Source organism: Cornus florida, unplaced genomic scaffold (assembly GCF_030987335.1).
Source record: "Cornus florida cultivar Cherokee Brave unplaced genomic scaffold, ASM3098733v1 CherokeeBrave_3.0.0_Hap2_Chr11, whole genome shotgun sequence".
NCBI lineage: Eukaryota > Viridiplantae > Streptophyta > Magnoliopsida > Cornales > Cornaceae > Cornus > Cornus florida.
This window is the reverse complement of record NW_026775581.1, coordinates 52,313,696-52,333,516: the sequence shown is the minus strand read 5'-3', so window position 1 is coordinate 52,333,516 and position 19,821 is coordinate 52,313,696. Positions and strand designations below refer to the sequence as shown.

Genomic DNA, 19,821 nt, shown 5'->3' with positions numbered 1-19,821 from the left:
GTAGCCAGTTTAGCTAATACCATATCGACTGAACTGATCAATTTAAGTAGAAAGTCACGTTAATTCATTGTCTCTGTACTTTACAAATGTAGAGAGCGGATTCTTCATTCCGGCTGCTCTAAACAATGCGCTTGTACATAAACAATTGGATGGAAAAAACCTCCTTTTCAAGTGCAAGTGTCACATGGAAATTATATTTAATTGGAGTATATATATATATATATATTCTCTCAAAGTGACTGCTTTCAAAGTTTACCACTTTTACCACATTTTTTTCATTTTTCTCTCTTTTTTTATTATAAAAAAATTCAAGTAGACAAACAATATTGTCTCCAATAGGGCAATGATAACATCTTTAGATGGATTTGATTGCCCCAAATTCATCATCATTGCTAGAAACATTTACAGCCAAAAAAAAAAACCTTCAAATAAAGCCAATAATTTTTGCTATCTAGGTTCAAGATTACAAGTATTATTAGCAATATTAGTTTAATAAAGGATGGATTCTGTGAGAAATAGTTAGATAAATGCTATATATATAGAGAGAGAGAGGAAGAGATCAAAACCTGTAAAGTTATTTGGGATATCCATAAACTATACTTAATTATATATTTATATGAAACATTATCTTTGCAACCTGTACTCTTTTCCATCCAAACTTGTTTTGTTTCAATAATGTTAATCCTCTATGATTATTCTACCACTTGGGTTCTTCCATACTTTTTAAAATCCACCTTGTTGTTGACTGAAAATATTCTCTTTTGAACTCCATCTCACAGCCAGTGAAAGTGAAACACTTTCTCTTCTTTATTATTGCTAAAGCCCTAGTGCTACCTCCATTACTAGACCACGAATGAATCCACCCAGTTCATGCACCTTTTTTATTTTATTTTTTATTATTATTATTTTTTTTTTTGCCAAATTGGGTTTAAAATGATTTAACCCATGACTAATTGGCTATATGTTAATTATTTTCTTTTTTAAGTGAATTATGATCACTGAACCACTTAGCCATCTGTTAAAAAAAACCATTTAACCATCTCTTAATTAGATATGCAGCAACTAGCAAGTGATACACTACAGGTGATTATCAATATGACATTATAAGGAGCCAATCCAATCTAGAGCTTCCTGCCCAGTGTCAAAACCCGTCCAACTTATGTAAATATTATCCGGTTTGCACGCTCTCCTCTTGGTGTTCACAGTTTTGATCAAAACACACCCCCCAACAATGTAGGAGGTCACAATCACACCCCTCGCTGACCTAACCGGCATGAGCTTGTGCACACCCTTCATTTTCGGCTGGAGATTGAACTTTAATATAATTTGTCACGACCCACCCCAATCCATGTAGACATTGTCTGTTTTGCTCAAAATGGGGTATAAATGCCAGAAACTTCTCCCTCTCAGACGATGTGGACCGTCACACCTTACCTATGAAACGGTATGAATATAAATAAATAATAAATGAAGTGAATTCTTTTAAATTTCTTATTAAATGCATGTAGATATCATCCCTTGTATGAAATATGGATCAAATCTAACATTCTATTCTTTAACATTTCCCAACAGAATTAGCAAAAATGTTAAAAGGATACATGTACATTTAGAGAGAACAAAATCAAAATCCTTCTCTCCCTCTGTTAATTTTTCCATGCTACTAAAGCCAGGGACCAAAATTGGCTTCAAACGAACCACCAAGTAACCACCCCAACTGTTCTTCACCGAGTCACGAGCACTGTAAACGCAATCCAGCCATTCTCAACATCTGGTAAGCTGAGATTCAGCACAACATATACCAAAATCATTCTCTGCCAAGAGGAAACATTGTTGTGTAAATCAGAATAGGATTCTCAGATCCTCAGTTTCTTCCGATTTAAGTTGGGCCATGAATTCGCAGAAAACCTAGCAGCCCTGAACAATGAGATGCAGATTTTGTTTTATCTGTTTAAACTGCGCTTGTCATGAGCTGCACTGCCGTTCTAGTTCTTGTTTCAGTTTTAGCACTACCATGTTGGTCTCTCTTCGTATCACTTTTCAATGTTCTTGTCCCGGAAAGAGGAGACGGAGAGTTGCTCAAGGTAATTAGCTTATCCTTTTTGGACCCTCCTGAAGATTGTTCAGAACCCAATAGAATCCGTTTGAGCTGAGGCCGCTGACAGATAATCCGCCCCTTGTTCCACCCAGGGAAAACAAAAGATGGTGAAACATTATCCTTCAGAAAAGAGTAGGTAGTCTTCGCAATAGGAAAATCTCGTGTTATTGAGCTCTTCTCCATCTGTCCCCTTCTGTCAACAGAATATATATCATGATCATTAAGAAAACAAGATAAGTATCTTCAATTTAATTTGAGGCTGAGACAGAGAGGGAGTAAAACAATTGAGTTCATGTAGCATTTTAACATAGCTTTTCTGCCAGTATGCAGCAGTGGCAATAAATCATGTGCTTTAGATATCCATAACAATAGACAATTCCTCATGCAAACCAACATTAGAACAAGTACAGATGCAATGAACCAATGCCGACGTGCAAAATCCATATAACATTTCATGAAGACAAATTATTTGTAGCCCAGAAACAGCTGAAGCAAAATTTCCCCCAAATACAAGCGAAGTCCAGACATGCCTAAACTACGAAGGTTCAAACTAGTTCTCACTACAAACTTAGTTCAGGCATTATGATGCACTTTGACAACATATATGGTACAGGCCTGGGAATGGCTAGTCCTAACAGCCCAGCAACTGAAACTTTCCATGGTAAATCACTTGGGCTGGAGCCGTCGGACCACAAAGTTAATATGCAAAGCTGAATGCAAGAGCACAACCCACCCTCCCCCAACCCCCACCAACAAAAGAAGAAAAAATGAGTTATAAAGAGAGTATAAAAGAGCTTACACAACGACGACACTTGCTAATTGAGGAAGGTCCTCCCCACTTTTGAACATTTCATACATATTGTTGAGCCAAACTGATATTGCTGTGCATGCACCACCTGCCCACATCCTGTGAAATGATAAACATCCATAATTCAATAGACCTAAATAAACACAACTTGGCGAGGTTCGTATTTTTTATTCCCTTTCTAGGAAAAAAGAAGCGGATAAGGTCCATCATACCTGTGCACATCCACAGACCAAACAAGTTTGTTCATACGCAATAGTTCGGGATAAAGCCCCCGCTTTGTTGCTTCATTGAGAACTCTGGCTGCCCGTTCCTTCTGGCCCAGCCACCAAAGTGCTTCTAAAAGTGTATTATAGAACCTCATTCCCAACCCACAGCCTTCCGAGTTGAGTTTGTCAAAGATATACTCCACCATCTGCCAGTTCGAGTCATCATCATAATCTCCATTGATCATTTGTCCAATCACTTGATGAATATTGGATACCCTATTTGTAAACATCTCATTCAGCAAGTCATATGCATCATCAAACCTGAAAATAAGGACATTCAAGATATGAAATGAATTGCCACACAGGCAAACAAAAAGAGAACATCCAAAAATTCATTCCACTCTTAGAGCAACCAAAGTTGAACAATTAAAAGCCTCTATAGCTCTAATTCATGTTTTAGTTCTAAATAAATAAATAGTTCAATACCAAAACTTCTCTAGCTTCTCATAACATGGTGGCAAAGCACGTGAAAGTAAATGGGAGCGTAAAAAAAACCAACAATAATCCATTAAGTTACTATGGATAGCTCCATGTCAACTCTAGACTTCATTGCACCCATTCCAACAATTGTATTTGTGCAACCTCTATACAGTATGGAGGTTATGCAGCAAAAAAAATGAAGGTAAATTATGCTGATATATCAATTATGGGATTAATTTATCATACTTTCCTCATTTTTATATATCTCCAACTTTTTAAAAAAATTAATAATGAACAATTTTAGGTTATTTGTTAAGAATCTTTGAAAAAAAAAAAAAAGTCCTGGCAACTGGTTTTTCTCATGGTGGCTTAGAGCTTCTGTTCATCAATCTTAGAAAAGCGGAAATGCACTGGAAATGGTTCAATGGCTATCTGTTCAATTTCCTAGCGATTATTTAAGAAGGGGCCAAGTTCTTCCTTCACCTATCAGTCACCACTTCATTATGATCCTGCAGTTGGAAGCCATTAACCTTGTTTTATAGCAAAGTAGAGAATGTTCATTTCCAAGGCAGGTTGACAGAAAAGTGGCAGCAACCTCTAAAAACATATCAAAGGCATGAAAAGATGCTTCTAGGCCCAAAACTGTGATCCGGAACATGTTAAACGATGGGAGTACACTTCAGAGTTTGCATAACTTTGAATACTGCTGTCTTAGCTTAGGATTTTTTAAGGTAGTGTGCAACTAGTCTAATTTTATTTATGTTTTTGCAGTCAAAGGTATTATTATTATTATTATTACTAATATTTATTTCTACATTAACTAGAGGATCGAGCATTTGTTGTCTGTCGGACATCTTTTGGTTAAGCTGTGGTCATCTTTATCCGTGAAGTGTGAACTATAGTAAGTTTATAGGAGTCATACCAGCCAAATTCTCTGAGCTTCCATATATGGAGTTCAAATCAATACATTAGAGTTAGATTAGTTAAAGGTTCAATTCAATAAAGAATTTTTAGATTATTTTTATCACCTTCCAAGCTCTTTTAGAGTTGTATAATAAAATTTTACCCACAGTTGCGATGCCTATGAAATTCTAGAAGTAATTTATTGAGTTCCGTCATCTTCTTCCTTCTTCATCTCTTCAATTTTCTGCACTTTCAAAATTTAAAACCTCTCTTCTAGATGGTGAGCTCCTTTATACTCCTTCAGATCTTATTTTTACAATCTCGACTCCTTACCTACTTAAGATTATCAACTTTAGTACCCAAAGAATCACACAACAGCCAGTCCCTCAGCTATTTTTTCCAGGGTAACCCAGAAAATCCCAAGGGTTTTACTTCGGGTGTGTTTGGTAATCTCTTCTAGATGGTGAGCTCCTTTATACTCCTTCAGATCTTATTTTTACAATCTCGACTCCTTACCTACTTAAGATTATCAACTTTAGTACCCAAAGAATCACACAACAGCCAGTCCCTCAGCTATTTTTTCCAGGGTAACCCAGAAAATCCCAAGGGTTTTACTTCGGGTGTGTTTGGTAATCACTTTGGTTTTTTGTTTCCTGCTGTGAAAATGACAAAAATGAGAAACGGGGGCATGAAACGCGTTTGATAGCTACACTTTCAATGTCTAAAAGTTAAAAGCACTGTTTCATTTTCTTAGGCACAGTTGTGGAATTTTTTAAGCGTCCAAACGATGCTTCCAAAACTGGGTTTCTACTTTTATTGGCAAGATTGGGGAGATATAGTGCCAATTAAAAATACAGGCTCTCTGTTGTTTAAGATAGAGATCCAAATGGATCATTGGTTCTCTCTCAACCACTCATCTCTTTCACTCTCACTCGTCTCTCTCAACCTTACCACGGTATCAGAGCACTGCCGATGCGCCAACAAAGCTCATTCCTTTCACTGCCAACGCTGACCAAGCTCATTCATTTCGCTGCTGACGCCATTGAAACCGTCAGATTTGCAAGGTACCACCTCTTTCTGTCACCAGTTTACTGATTGTAGATCTGAAACACTAGTTTTCAGATTTACAATTTTTCTTTGTTTTGGAGTCGATTTGCAGCTCACTCTTCTCTATCATAAATCAGTAAAACTGGAAGCTCTTACTTAGGGTTTTTTAGATCTACTAAAAATCATGTTTGTCTCTTGCTATTATATCTGTGCACGTATAATTTGTGTTATCTGTGCATGTATGTTTAAAAAATATGTTGTTGAGAGAGATTCTTGATAAAGCCTAAAAAAAATAAACCTGGATAGACCTGGTGTGTTTTACAAATAGAATGTAAAAGTAGAAAATTATAGAATGGTTCTGGTGAGGACCCATCTTGTAGCAGGTTGGTGTTCCACTTCCGAGATCCCAACTGAACTTTTAATTCAATATATGGTTATTACTTGTTCATGAAGTGAATTGACATGGAAAAGTAATGGAAGTTTATGAAAACACAGTGAGTTCCTAATTGTAACATGAAGCATGGTTCTATTCCTTGCTCAATTTTTAACCCCTCTTTCTATACAAATTATTTAGAAACATGAATTTGATTACATGATTAGATTGTACAAATATGGCCTGGAACCTATATTTTTGACTGAATTAAGTAAATGATAACTTGAACAGATTGGAATATATCTCTTTTAAATAAATCAAGATGATTCATTCTCGAATAGAAAAGTGGTGGAATTACATTTAGGCTGGAGTTTGAGTCTCATCAAGACTCAAGAGGAGATGTGGGGGGGATTGGGAAGTTGGTGAAGACAAAGCATCTTTTGCAATTCTTTTGTTCCTTCTCGGCTCAAGTAAATCATTTTTTCTATCAAAATTAAATTTTCCCTAACCGTTTTGAGTATCATATACATTCGAGTCTCACATAACAAAATTATCTAGTATATATACAAAGCTGGTGAAGACAAAGCATCTTTTGCAATTCTCTTGTACCTTCTCAACTCAAGTAAATCATTTTTTCTATCAAAATTAAATTTTCCCTAACCAATTTTTTGAGTATCATATACATTCGAGTCTCACATAACAAAATTCTCTAGTATATATACAAAGCCACTCATATTTATACTAAAAATGACAAAACAGTGAACACAACAAGACTTCACAAAAAGCCATAGGCACCTTGTTTGATTTCAGGCTTCCAGCTTGTTACCAATGTGTACTAGTCGTATTAGCATGTATTCACTCATTATGGATGGTGCATGTCTTCCTGCATGTCTAAGCAGATTGATAAAATTTGTTCAACACTTTTATTTGAAGAGAGCCATTCAACAGAATTTTATTCAACCCTTTTATTTGATTAAAAATGGTCAAATTGATATGTGAAGAACAGAATGGGTACAAAACTAGTTCTCTAGATATGTAAGCTAAAACAGAATGCATTACAGGGTTCGTTATCATGGTTATTCTATGAAACATGAAGGAGTTACTTCTTTCCCCCTTTTTCCTATTATGCTGTGAGATGTTGGATTGATGGATTTGAAATCGGTATTTTTATTGAATAATGTCTCAATTAGTGATTTATGATTGATAGAATACACATGAATGTAGAAGATGATGTAGTGGGGGTTGGAGGTGATGAGGTAAAAAATATGGGATGACACAAAAGAAGAGAGGTTCATCGGTTGATAGAGGAGGAAATTAAGAAAGGGAATAGGATTACCACTACATTTTCTCCAACTGGTTAAAATAACCTCATGGATGGAATGAAACGTTTCACTGGGATAGAGTACAGCAGAACCCAAATTAGGAACAAGTTCCATCAATTAAGGACTCGCCAAAAACTTCAAAAATTGTCACAAGAGACTCGAGCTGTTTTTTAACCAATCATTGGGACAATGGCAATGGATGATGATAGGAGAGAGACTGTCTAAGGTGTAAATTTTAGCATATAATTTGAATTTGATTTTTCAATTTGTCAGTTGTTTAGTTGATTTAAACCCTAAATCCCACATTGTAAGTTGTTGGTCAGGTTATGGCTACATTCACTGAGAATTCAAAAGGGAAGGCTAAGGCACTAGAGAAAGTGTTACTGGCCAAAACCTCTTCGAAATGGAGCATTGTCTCCACTGGTCATGTGGTTGATGAATCCGTCACGGCATTAGATGCTATTGAGGCCTTAATGATGCATATTATGCGAAAGCCTTATCAAAGATCTATGATGATGTTGCATGGAGGGAGTTCTTTCTTCAAGTTCCAGAAAATAGGAGGAAGAGGTAAATAATCAACATGTGCGGGAGAGACTCTATGGGACTTGTTCAAGTGGTTGGTGGTGACTCTTTACTTGTAGTGGGGTGTTTTGTTACTTCTTGTTTGCTAGGTAGTGACTCTTGAGGAATCCAGAAACTTTAAACTATGGTTGGTAAACTTTAAATTTTATCTGTTTGTTTAACTTTGTGGTGGCTCCAAGTAAGGTGGTGGTGACTCTTCAGTACTTTTATGCTTGTGGACATACATGTTGCATTACAATATTGGCAGCTAATATCTTTTATTATAATGTCAATCTTATTTCATTATCTATAATGTATTGATATTTAGATGTAAAGAGATGTTGTTCATTCAATTAAATGGACTCAAAAACAGACATCTATTTTTTTGCCATTACCAAACATGTTTTCTATTTTTTGCTTTCCTGAAATTCAACAACAGATGTATGTTACCAAAAGTGCTATTGCTTTTGACAAATATTACAGCACAGCATAGCACTGCTTCTGTTTATCACAAAATTGAAAAAGAAAAACAACGGTTGCCAAATGAGGCCTTATTTATTTGTTTTTATTTTGAGAAGTAGAAGAGACCCAAAAATTCTGGTCTCCCTTGCCTAATTTAAGCCCTTCCTTTCTTACACCCACTACGACCCTTCTTGACTTTAGCCACAAAAGACCCAAAAATAAACAGTTCCAGTAGTCCTTTATCATCATCATCATCCTTGCCTTTTTCCCAAATGAATGAGGTCGGCCAAATGAATTCTCTTTTTCCATTCTACTCTATTATACCCCATGTCTCCTCTAATATTTAATTTTTTGAAGTCGCTTAAAATTACTCCATTCCATGTATTTTTTGTTGGTCTCGTTGTCTCTTAACTTATACTCCCTCCGCCCCACAAAAAGTGTCCCTTTTTGGGAATTTAACTTTTAAAAGTAGTTTTTAATGTTTTTTATTTTTTTTGATAAGTAAAAATAATATTAAAAAAGGCGTTCAAAAGGAGAACGCGTCCCAATTACAAAAGTGGAACCAGAGCTAAGGCCCCAAAGAATCCAGAAAAGTAATTAAATCATATGAAGAAGAACAAAAGCTCTTCTTCACATAATTGAAGAGAGAACGAAGAATGTAAAGTTTGACCGTTTCCGTAGGCGACTCTTTTCCTTCAAACATTCTGCTGTTTCTCTCCTTCCAAATGCACCACCATACGCAATGTGGTACAATTCTCCAGAACTCGCGAACGTCTCCTCACTCGACAACCTCTCCAACTATGAATCAATTCCTTAGTAGATCGTGGCATAACCCAACACATGCCAAACAACCCAACAATAAGATTCCAACAGTCAATCGCCACAGGGCAATCAAAAGGAGGTGGTTAACGGACTCCTCGCCATCCTTGCATAGACAACAGCGATTAACTATACAATTGCCCCTTTTTCTCAAATTATCAATTGTCAGAATCTTTCCCCACACAGCAGTCCAAACAAAGAAAGCCACCCTAGTTGGAGCCATAGACCGCCAAATAGTTTTCCACGGGAAGTCTCGATTAACAAAATTTGACAAACATAAGAACAAAGATCTAACTTCGAAACGACCATGAGAAGAGGGAACCCAACATAAAACATCATTACCTCTACCAACGCCCTCCTGTCGATACAGAAGATCCAAAAAAACACATACCTCGTCCATCTCCCAATCCTGAAAAGAGCGCCGAAAATGCACATCCCATATAATCCCGCTGCTATCAAGCCGATAGCAGTCGACTATGTAGGCGTGTTTATTAACGGCAATACTATATAATCTTGTTTATTAATGTTTTTAATTATAGTGATAGGGAATGAATTTCCAAATATACCCCTCTATGGTGGGTCTACATGAGGTCTTAATTTCAAACTTTAATTGCTTTTATAACTTCAAGGCAAGGAGGGTAAATTAGGAATATTAAAAAAATACTACATTAAATTTTGAATTGGGACAATTATTTTGGGACAGCCAAAAATGGAAAGGTGGACACTTTTTGTGGGACGGAGGGAGTATGCAAACTAGCCTTCCTTTTTCTTACCGGCGCATCAACAGGTCTACATTCTCTGTGTCGATACTCCCTCAGTTTATTTTCTATTATTCAGTCACAAATAGGTGTTATTTGTAATCTCTGGCTCACACTTTGATTAGTAAATCTATCTTTTTTAGTCACTCCTATCATCCTCTTCAACATCCTCATTTCAATTACATGAACGAGTTGTTCTGGTTTCATTTTTAACGTCCTACACTCTGCCCTATAAAAAAATAATTGGCTTATTGACCATCCTTAAAAAATTCTTTTTAACTTGTTTGGTATTTTTCTATCACATAGGATACCACTAGCCTGTCTCCATTTGGTCCATCCTACTCCAAAACCCTACTAGTAATATCATCATCTATTTCCCATTTTTTGTATTACTGAACCAAGTATCGAAATACCCTATGGTCTTGGATTGCTATTATTATTTTATTACCTTTCGAATATTTATTAAATCTACATTCTATATATTCTGTTTTAGTCTTACTAATTTTTAAGCCCTTTGTTTCAAAACATTTCTCCAAGTTTCTAATTTTATTCCCAAAACTCCTTAGAATGTATCCAGCAACACTATGTCATCAGCAAACAACATGCACCATGGGTTGTCTTCTTGTATATATTTCATTAAATCACCCTTGCATATGTTTAGGCTGGCTTTTGAAATTAAGAGAAGCTAGTCATGAAATTTGATCCCAGCAATACTTCAGAAATTGTGGTTTCAGCCAAAGATAAAGCATTTTTATGAGAAATGTACAAGAAGAGAAGACAACAAATAACATTGGTAAAAAAATCTATTATATCCAATTAAACATTATTTCATGATAAGTTACTTAAATACTTCATGATTGTTTTGAAACTCATGATATATGAATCATATTAACCATAATCATTCATTTCGTATATTGAAAGACATAACAGGAACACAATATATACATGGATTTGTGTGATTGTGTATGAATATAGATATGCATATCTATATATAAAAAATATTTGATGACTCATCTCTTGATCTTTTTCTTTTTCTTTTTTTAAAATAAAAAATAAAAAATAAAAAATAAAAAATAAAAATAAAAAAGAAGAAGAAGAAGAAGATAATTTTTTCCTTAAAGGAAGTTCTATCTCTTATCCAATCCAAGGTTCAAGGTCATATACTGTGAGTGTCCAAGAAGTATGTCGGTCATATTTCAGAAACTAAGAATTATATTTTCAAATTATCGACACATTCAAGAATGTTGCATGTGTCTAATGTGGGCAAGGCTCCTACTCGTAACTGTGTTTCTTGGAACAAACACTTCATTTATCGAAAACATCATACTAGATTTTTTTGAACTCTTTCAGCCTTTAAATTACAAACTGTCATGATGATTATCTAAGAGGATTTGGAACCACTATTCTATGACAAACTATCTAAAGGTTAATCTTGACCTCTTTGCAAATGATTGTAGCCACCTCTACAATGAATTAGTAGTGATATGGTATAATTTAAAGCTGAACCAAAACAACAGAACCATCAATATCAAAACAGCTTTGCAGATGATAAATGGATATAAAATTGTCAAATAACTGCATGAAGCCTGACCTGTCGCTCTTTGCATAAACTGCCAGCATCATACAGTAGCACATGACATTGGGTAATATGCCCGATGCTTTAATTTCCCGAAACTGCTCTTCACTTTCATCAACAAGACCTGCAACGCAGTAAACACTCAAGACTGCTTCAAGGGTGCGCTCATCGGGATTACATCTAGCCTTTTCCATCTCAACATAAGCCTTTATAGCTTCTTCAAACTGTCCACCCTGTCTAAATCCTTCAATCACACCATTAAACGAATCCCTGTTCCGTGCAACACCACATTCACCCATTATTGACAGGATCGCTTCAGATTCCTTGTAAAGCCCCCCTCTTGCAAATGTGTGAATCAAAGAGTTAAACGTTTCCACTGTCGGCTTGCTCCCCACCTCATTCATTGTGTTAAAGGCAACAACAGCTTCCTCGTACAACGCAGCTTGTCCATACGCTTCAATAACCCCATTGTAAGCCTTCGCAGTTGGCACTAACCTTTTCTCATTCAAATGAAGTAGAATTTTCTTTGCGTCCTCATGAAGCCCTCCCTTTCCACAAGCAAATATCAATCCTTCATACGTCTCTATATTCGGCTCAACATTCTCCTCCACCATATCATGGAACAAAGTCACCACCTCCTTAAAATATCCACCTTCTCCAAAAACCTCTATAAGAATATTATAAGTAGCCGCATCCGGCTCGGTGTTGCTCACTTTCATCTCAAGAAAAAGTTCGCGAACATCATCATACCTCCCATGCTTCCCATACAAATTCAACAAAATACTATAAGTAGCGGCATTTGGCATACAACCTGCCTCCTGCATTTGCCTAAACACACCCATTGCCTCCTTGATCGACCCCAAATGTGCATAAGCCTCTAATAACACGTTATACGAAGTTATCTCTGGCAAATTCCCTCCGGACTCCATCCCCCTAAGAAGCTCGGAAACCTTTTCCAGCTTACCCAATTTTCCAAAAGTCTCAACCAAATAACTATACGTGGTAATATCTGGTACAACCCCACCTTCATTCATTGTCCTAAACACCATCTCCGCCTCATCCCCTAAACCCCTATTTGCACAAGCACTAAGCAGAGTATTATAAGTAACAAGATCAGGTTGTATACCTTCGTGTCGCATTTCAGCAAACAAACCCAATAGCCCCTCCCAGTCATACCCACCTCTCGCGCAAGCATTGATCACAGTGTTGTAAGTCAAAATGCTGGGCGAGACTTTCTCTCTCTTCATCCTCTCGAGAAGCTCTAAGGAGGTTTCGTACTGCCCATTTCGGCCATAGGCATTGATGACTGCGGTGAAAGAGAAGACACTGCGAGCCACACCGTGGCTCGGCATATCGTCGAACACCTCGCGGCACTTATCGAGCAAGCCCTCGCGACCCAACACGCCAATCATGATAGTGTATATGTGTTCATTGGGCTTGCACCAAATCTGGCGCTGCATATACTTGAAGAGACGGAGTGATCGCTGCCAATCGCCGCGGTGAGCGAACTCCTTGAAGACGAGAGAGAAGTCGTTAAGGCTGAGCTTGTTCTTGAAGGCGTCGAGGCATCGAGCTATGCTGCCTCGAGGTGGGAGGCTCGAGAGCTTGTTGATTAGGGTCTCGACGTCATAGCTGTACTTTCCTTTCTCGACGGTGACTGATGGGTTTCCGAGGATGAGCTCTCTGGCCTTGGCTCTGGGTCTTACGGCGCTGGAGGAGAGGAGTCGTCTCCTGTGGTCGGAGAAGTTGAATTTTTTGGCGGGAAAGGGGAAATTGTGATAATTGGGGTTGGTGGGTTGGTGGGTGCGAAGGAGGAGTGGGGAGAGAGAGTGGTGGTGGTAGGAGAGGGTCATTTCGGGCATTGGGGTTGTGGTGTTATGGTTCGCATGAGCTTTTGGGAGGACTGTGATTGATGGTTTGCGGTGGTTGAGCTTGAAGGTGAAGAAGAAGAAGAAGAAGAAACAGATGGATTGTTGTTGATGCTGTTGTTCAGTGGATTGGTACTGTGAGACTGTGTGAGAGAGAAACGAGGTTTAAGAGGGAATTGGGTTTTGCTGGGTTGAAGAAGGACACGTGGAGCTTGATGGTTGTGGATAAAAGGTCTTGGTCGGTAAGAATTGACAAAGGGTCGGGTTTTTAGGATGATCGGCCGAATCTCTCTCCCTCTTTTATTTACTAGCGATTTCCCTCCGAAAGCAGGAAATAGGACCGTAGGCCTCTGCTTTTTAAAAACAAAAGGTAAAATATTTTTGATAACTTTTAATTTTATGGTATGATTGGCTGGAGGAAATAATTGAAGAGGTACAGATGAGAGGAGGCTTTTTGTGTTTGGTTGGAGGGAAGGGGATTGAAGTGGGAATTGGGGTAGAAAGTAAAGAGGGATGTTTTATTTCTCATTTTTTTATGTTTTTCTATTCTCCAAATTTTGGGAAAAGAAATGAGAGAGGAAATTAATAACTACTTACAATATATAATTTTTAATTTTAACCTTTTTCAAAAAGATTCAAATGTATATACCTTTTATTATTTTATACAGTGAGGATATATTAGTAAAAAATACTCCGTATATAAAATTCATTTTCCTTCTTTTTAATCAAATAAAAAAAAAATATTACATCATCCATCGTTTTTACTATCTATTCCATTCAACCAAACAAAAAATGGGAGAGACACCTTCCATTACCTATGGATTCATTATTGTTTGCACCATATAAATCGACGCTTGGCATTAGTCCCTTCTACTTTTATTTTTTAAGTCTTTTAGAATAAATGAATGCTCGTATAATTTGTTTTACTCCCTTCATTCATTCTACTTATAGTGCTAAAAGTCCTTTTTATTGAGGCGTTGAAGAAACTGAAGGAAGGGGTCATCCTTGCCTTCTAACAATCGCATAATTCACTAAGGGCCGATTTTATATTCAGTCAGCACCAAGAATAGTCCTATTGTTTAAACATATAAATCTTTTATGTTTATAAGATGTTTGCACCATATAAATCTTTTAGGACACATGGTGTTGTTTGATTGGAAAAGAAGTCTAAAGTCACGTAAGTTTGTTTCAAAACAAAGTTTGGATAAGGACAAGATAGATAAGGTTAAGACAAAGTTAGTTTTTATTCAAATGATGTTTGAATTTTGAAAAGAAACTGGTGCTACGTTTCTCTATAAATAGAAGAAGAAGGAGGCCTTGTGGAGACATCTCACGATCATTCAACAACTTCAATTTTTACTTCTCTGCAATTTCATTCAGCCTTTAAATTGTATTTTACTTATGTTCATACGAGTAGCCTCTAGTGTTAGAATTCCACTTCTTGTACTCTGTACAAAAATTTTACTCATGAAATAAAAGTTGACGCTTGGCATTAGTCCCCTCTACTTTTATTTTCTAAGTCTCTTAGAATAGACGAATGCTTGTGTAATTTGTTTTACTCCCCTTATCCATTCTACTTATAGTGCTAAAAGTCCTCTTTATTGAGGCGTTGAAGAACCTGAAGGAAGAGGTCATCCTTGCCTTCTAACAATCGCCTGATTCACTAAGGATTGATTTTATATTTGGTCAGCACCAAGAATAGTTTGGCTATCCAACCCCTTGGGTCGAAAGATTCTGGCACGCCCCTAAAAAATAGAGCCAAACAATTTAGCCCGCCCAGTGGGACACCGGAAGTGTTTAAATTCAACTTTTATCTATGGCATTTACTCGGTCTCAGTCGCAAAATTTGCCCGAAAGACAGCCTCAACATCAGGAACAAGGGGTTGAATTTGAAGTGAATCAACAGCCTCAACACCAGGAACAAGAGGCTGAAGTGGAAGTGAATCAACAGCCAAGTAATCAGATGTTGGCTAAGAATGTTAACAACTTAGTGCAACGGATGAAAATTTCCAGCCGTACCTTTCATGGAGCACTAGAGCCAATCCATAACACATTGGCTAATTTGAATGACTCTTTGACCGTCCTATCAACAAGGTTTGATCAATACCTTATAGCACGGTCGAATACTATAGATACTTCGTTGCATGCACAATAACAAGTTCCAGCGCCTGTTGGGGTTCAACAGAATTACTACCAACATTAGCGCCAAGGGTTTTAACCCCTTCTGCAGCCGTTGCATGGATAGTATCAACCGCAGGCTAATCAGCCGCACCATCAGATTCCAGCGGAATATCAACCAATCGGAGGGGCCAATCGGAATGTGAATTGGCGACCACTTAATCCGATTTATCAACACCAACCGCAGGTATGTCAGCCCCAAGAAGGGCGAGATAATTTTTATACTGGTTTTAATTTTCTAGCGCCTCATCCTCAGGCGCCATATGTGCCTCAGCCTCAGGTGCCGCACGTGCATCAACCTCAAGCGCAACAGCCAAATCATCAACCCCTTATGGTTTATTGAGATCAATTGGCTAATTTAATTCAAGAAACTTATGGACCAACCTCAAGAAGAGTTGGTCGCCTTACATATAGGAAGCCATATCCGGACTATATAAACCGATATGAGTTTCCAAAAGGCTATAAAGTTTCTGATTTTGTTACCTTTTCGGGAGAATATTCCACTTTAACCATAGAACATATTGGTCGGTTTACCATTCAATGTGGTGAGGCTGGAGCAAATGAATTCTTAAAATTAAGGCTATTTGCTAATTCCTTATAGGGACCACATTTTCTTGGTATATAAGTTTACCAATAAATTCGGTTTATACTTGGCAACAATTGGAAGAAATGTTTTATACCCAATTTTATAAGACTGAACCAGATGTGTCGATGGCTGACTTATCTAGGTTGTCCCAAATACCTAGAGAAACGGCTAAAGCCTTTATTGGTAGGTTTAAAAGGGCGAAACATAACTGCCAAGTATCCCTTCCAGAAACTAAATATATGAGTCTAGCCTTAAATGGTTTAGACTTTGAATTACGAAAGAAATTTGAGGGAATGCAATTTCGGGACTTGTTTCAACTAGCCTCTAGTGCCGCAAGGTATGAAAAGGTTCTGAAAGAAGAACAAGATAGAATGAATGCCTCTAGGGGTACCTATTACAGGGACCCAAATTATGAAATTCATATGACAGAGGCGTCGAATAATTATGTCAAAGATCATACTTACGAGATTCATTTGACAGAGGCTGAAATTGGCCTTGAAATTGATGCTGCTGAAATTAATATAAAGAAACCATATTCATGTTCAGCATTGACTAAACCAACCGAAACTGTTAGTAGTGTTAAGCCATCAAGTTCAACGGCTAAAAGAACCTTAACAGAGGCCGGTAAACAATACACTTTCGACATTATAAAGGCTGATGAGATTTTTGACCTTATGTTGGCTGATAAAATAATCGGTCTCTCAAAGGGACAAAAAATCCCTTCGAAAGATATGATACCCTCGGATCCGAGACACGGGTTGATCAGGCCCAGGCCCAAACTCGAGGGAAATATCAAACAATTAATACTTTAATGAACACATAATACAAGATGAAATAATAAGAAGTAATTAAAAATAGATGAAAAGAACTCTAATTGAAAATCCTTAAAATAATGTTATAAAAATCCAAACTCCAAAACCTCCAACCAATTAACAACTCGGGAATCCATCTAGTGGACCCCTAATAAAAATCCCAACTGTAAATGAAATAACTGAAATAAGATCCAAAGCTAATAAGTAAGCAATCCTACGTAGTCAGTGGAATAGAAGTCTGTATCTGCTCTGCACGACCAAGCTCTAACCCTGGAACTGACGAGCACCTGAAAAATAAAAGAGTGGGTCAGGCCTACATGCAAGTCCTGATCTACTATGATCCAAACAGGAATCCGATACGCAGATACATCTTAGATAGACTCAACAATATCTAGAGTAGTCCATATATGTATAAGTACACACTATAGGACGCTCACTAGTCCAATAGGTCTGTCTCAGCCTGAGTAGAGATACCAGGCAAATTGCACATAATGTGGTCATGTGTACCTAGACCTACCAGGGAACAACAACTACTGTTCAGCTATCTATCCTAGGCGATATACGCAACTTAACCATGGTCATGAGACTCAAGCTCATACCATGGCATCATAATATAAATATATAAAGTCCGTGTCCTTCTAATACAAAATATCATCCATCTGATATAGTAGCTTAATATCTGTATAACAATCCATCCTAGAAATCCAATTATGTCATTCAGTTATTTACTGACCTGACACTAATAGAAGTCGGATTTAACTTTTATTGTTAATCCGAACCTCAATCCAGATTAGGTAGGCTTAATGTCTGAACTAATCCATACCTAGTCTGCCACCGTCCCATACCGGTGCATACTACCCTCCATTTACCGTAGTTGACAAAACAGTATAAAAATAATTATCAACTACATTCCAAAATAAGCTCAAACACAATTTAACATGTGTAAAACTAAAACATACATCCCAGAAAGGATTTAGAATCCTACTTACAGTCCATTAAATAGGTAAAGTAAGACTATGCAATTAACTCCTCCGAACAGTGCCATAACGGATACCATATACAACAGATTAAATCATCAGTTAATCCCAACAAAGCATACATATAATTAAACATCAGTATACTTATAGCACAGCTAAAAACCATGATTCATAATTTTAAGTCATGTAGAGAAATCAAAGTTTCAAAAACAGTAAGCAACAGAAGTTAATTCTCCAATCCTTCACCTACGAACTCTCTGTTTAAGCTTAGATTAATCCCATCCTCAATATCTAAATGTAGGCTTACTTCTCAACAATTTTATAAGCCTTAAGTTATGATACCCCTCGGATCCGAGACACGGGTTGATCAGGCCCAGGCCCAAACTCGAGGGAATATCAAACAATTAATATTTTATAATGAACACGAAATACAAAATAAATTAAGAAATGAAATTAAAGCTGGAAGGAACTAAAAATAGAATCCGCAAAATATTATAATTATTAAAATCCATCAAACCCAAACTCCAAAACTCCATCAGTTTACAACTTGGGAATCCATCTCTAGTGGACCCCTATTAAACATCCAAACGGAAGATAGAACAACTGTAATAAACGTCCAGAAATAAAACTATAGAGAGAGCCCTACATCGTCGAAAGAGTGAATAGAGACCTCTGCTCAGCACGAACACTTCTAAGCCTGGAACTGTCGTGTACCTGAAAAATAGAAGTGGGTCAGGCCCACGCGCAAGTTCTATACTACTACAATCCAAACAGAGGCCCGATATGCATGTACATCCTAAACAACTCAACAATAGCTAATAGTCCATAAATATATATATATAGTCACACTAAAGGACTCTCACTGGACTACAGGCCGGTCTCAACCTGAATAGAGGTAACATGCTAAAACGCACACGAAGTGGGCATATGTACCTATACCTAAACAGGGTACACCCCCAACCATCGTAGCCAGCTACACATCCCGATGCATATACGCTCCCTAGCCATCGGTCCTGAGGCTCACGCTCATACCGAGGTACCATAACAGTACATATATAAAATCCATCCAAAATCCCTGGTATTGCCGCTCAACAAGTAGTTGCCATGACAATACAAATCCATGGGACTTAACTTTTAGTTAATCCCATCCTTATTCCAAATAGGTGGGTAATGGTATTATTTTAAAAACCAAACCCATCCTTAGTATGCCACCGTCCCATACCGGTGCCTACTTTCCAATCCTCCAGTAGTCAATAATACCAATAAATCAAGTATATATCAACTAAATTCCAACATCCAACATTCAATGTTAGCAGTGATAAAATAAGCATTGATAAACAGGGTCACAACAACAACATATACATGCCCAATTTAAGTTGTTCCCTTTAGTCTGATATAAAGACAGAATTAATTAAAACTTCCATTTAACACCTTACAAATGACATACAAATATGTAGGGTATGTATCACAAAATCCTAACCTCCACAGTTGATACTAACTGTGATAATGTAAGCATCAAAACAATATTCACAGTATGTATGTAGACATGCTCAAATTATAGTGTTCCACAAAACCGATCTAGTGTTAAACTCAAATCCTCCTAGTATTTAAGTTCCAACAGTTGCTATTACAGAAGTTAAGATAACTATCATCTAGACCCATCCTTCCAATAATTTATACTAGCAGTGGTAAGGAAAAACGTGAACCACAGAACCACAATGCATCCACAAACATGCTTAGTCTAGGTTGAACAAGCATACAACACTACTGTAACTACCAGTTTCATAGCAAAACAGATATCATTTTAGTTTGGTTTAATCTTCATTAATCCTGAAATCATTTAAGAGTGCAAAGAGTATGAAGCCTAAGGGAAAGAGTAAGGATAGAATCTTGCCTCAGAAACTTTTGTTCAAAGTTTCAACGTCGTCTTCTTAAAAAATCCCGGCGAGTTCCAAAATCTGGTTACTGTTCACGGGTACGAAACACTATT

The 19,821-nt window shown here is 37.2% G+C and overlaps 1 protein-coding gene across 1 annotated transcript; it reads right to left on the bottom strand.

Moving 5' to 3' along the window:
* Positions 1-1,461: 1,461 nt before the first annotated feature.
* LOC132282365 (pentatricopeptide repeat-containing protein At1g74850, chloroplastic) lies at positions 1,462-13,533 on the bottom strand. Its single transcript, XM_059784018.1, has 4 exons — positions 11,426-13,533; positions 3,116-3,430; positions 2,895-3,002; positions 1,462-2,288 (listed from the first exon to the last, which is right to left on the bottom strand). Exons 1-4 carry the CDS (start codon positions 13,270-13,272, stop codon positions 1,949-1,951), a joined length of 2,610 nt encoding a protein of 869 aa, XP_059640001.1. The 5' UTR covers positions 13,273-13,533; the 3' UTR covers positions 1,462-1,948.
* Between the last annotated feature and the right edge of the window lie 6,288 nt (positions 13,534-19,821).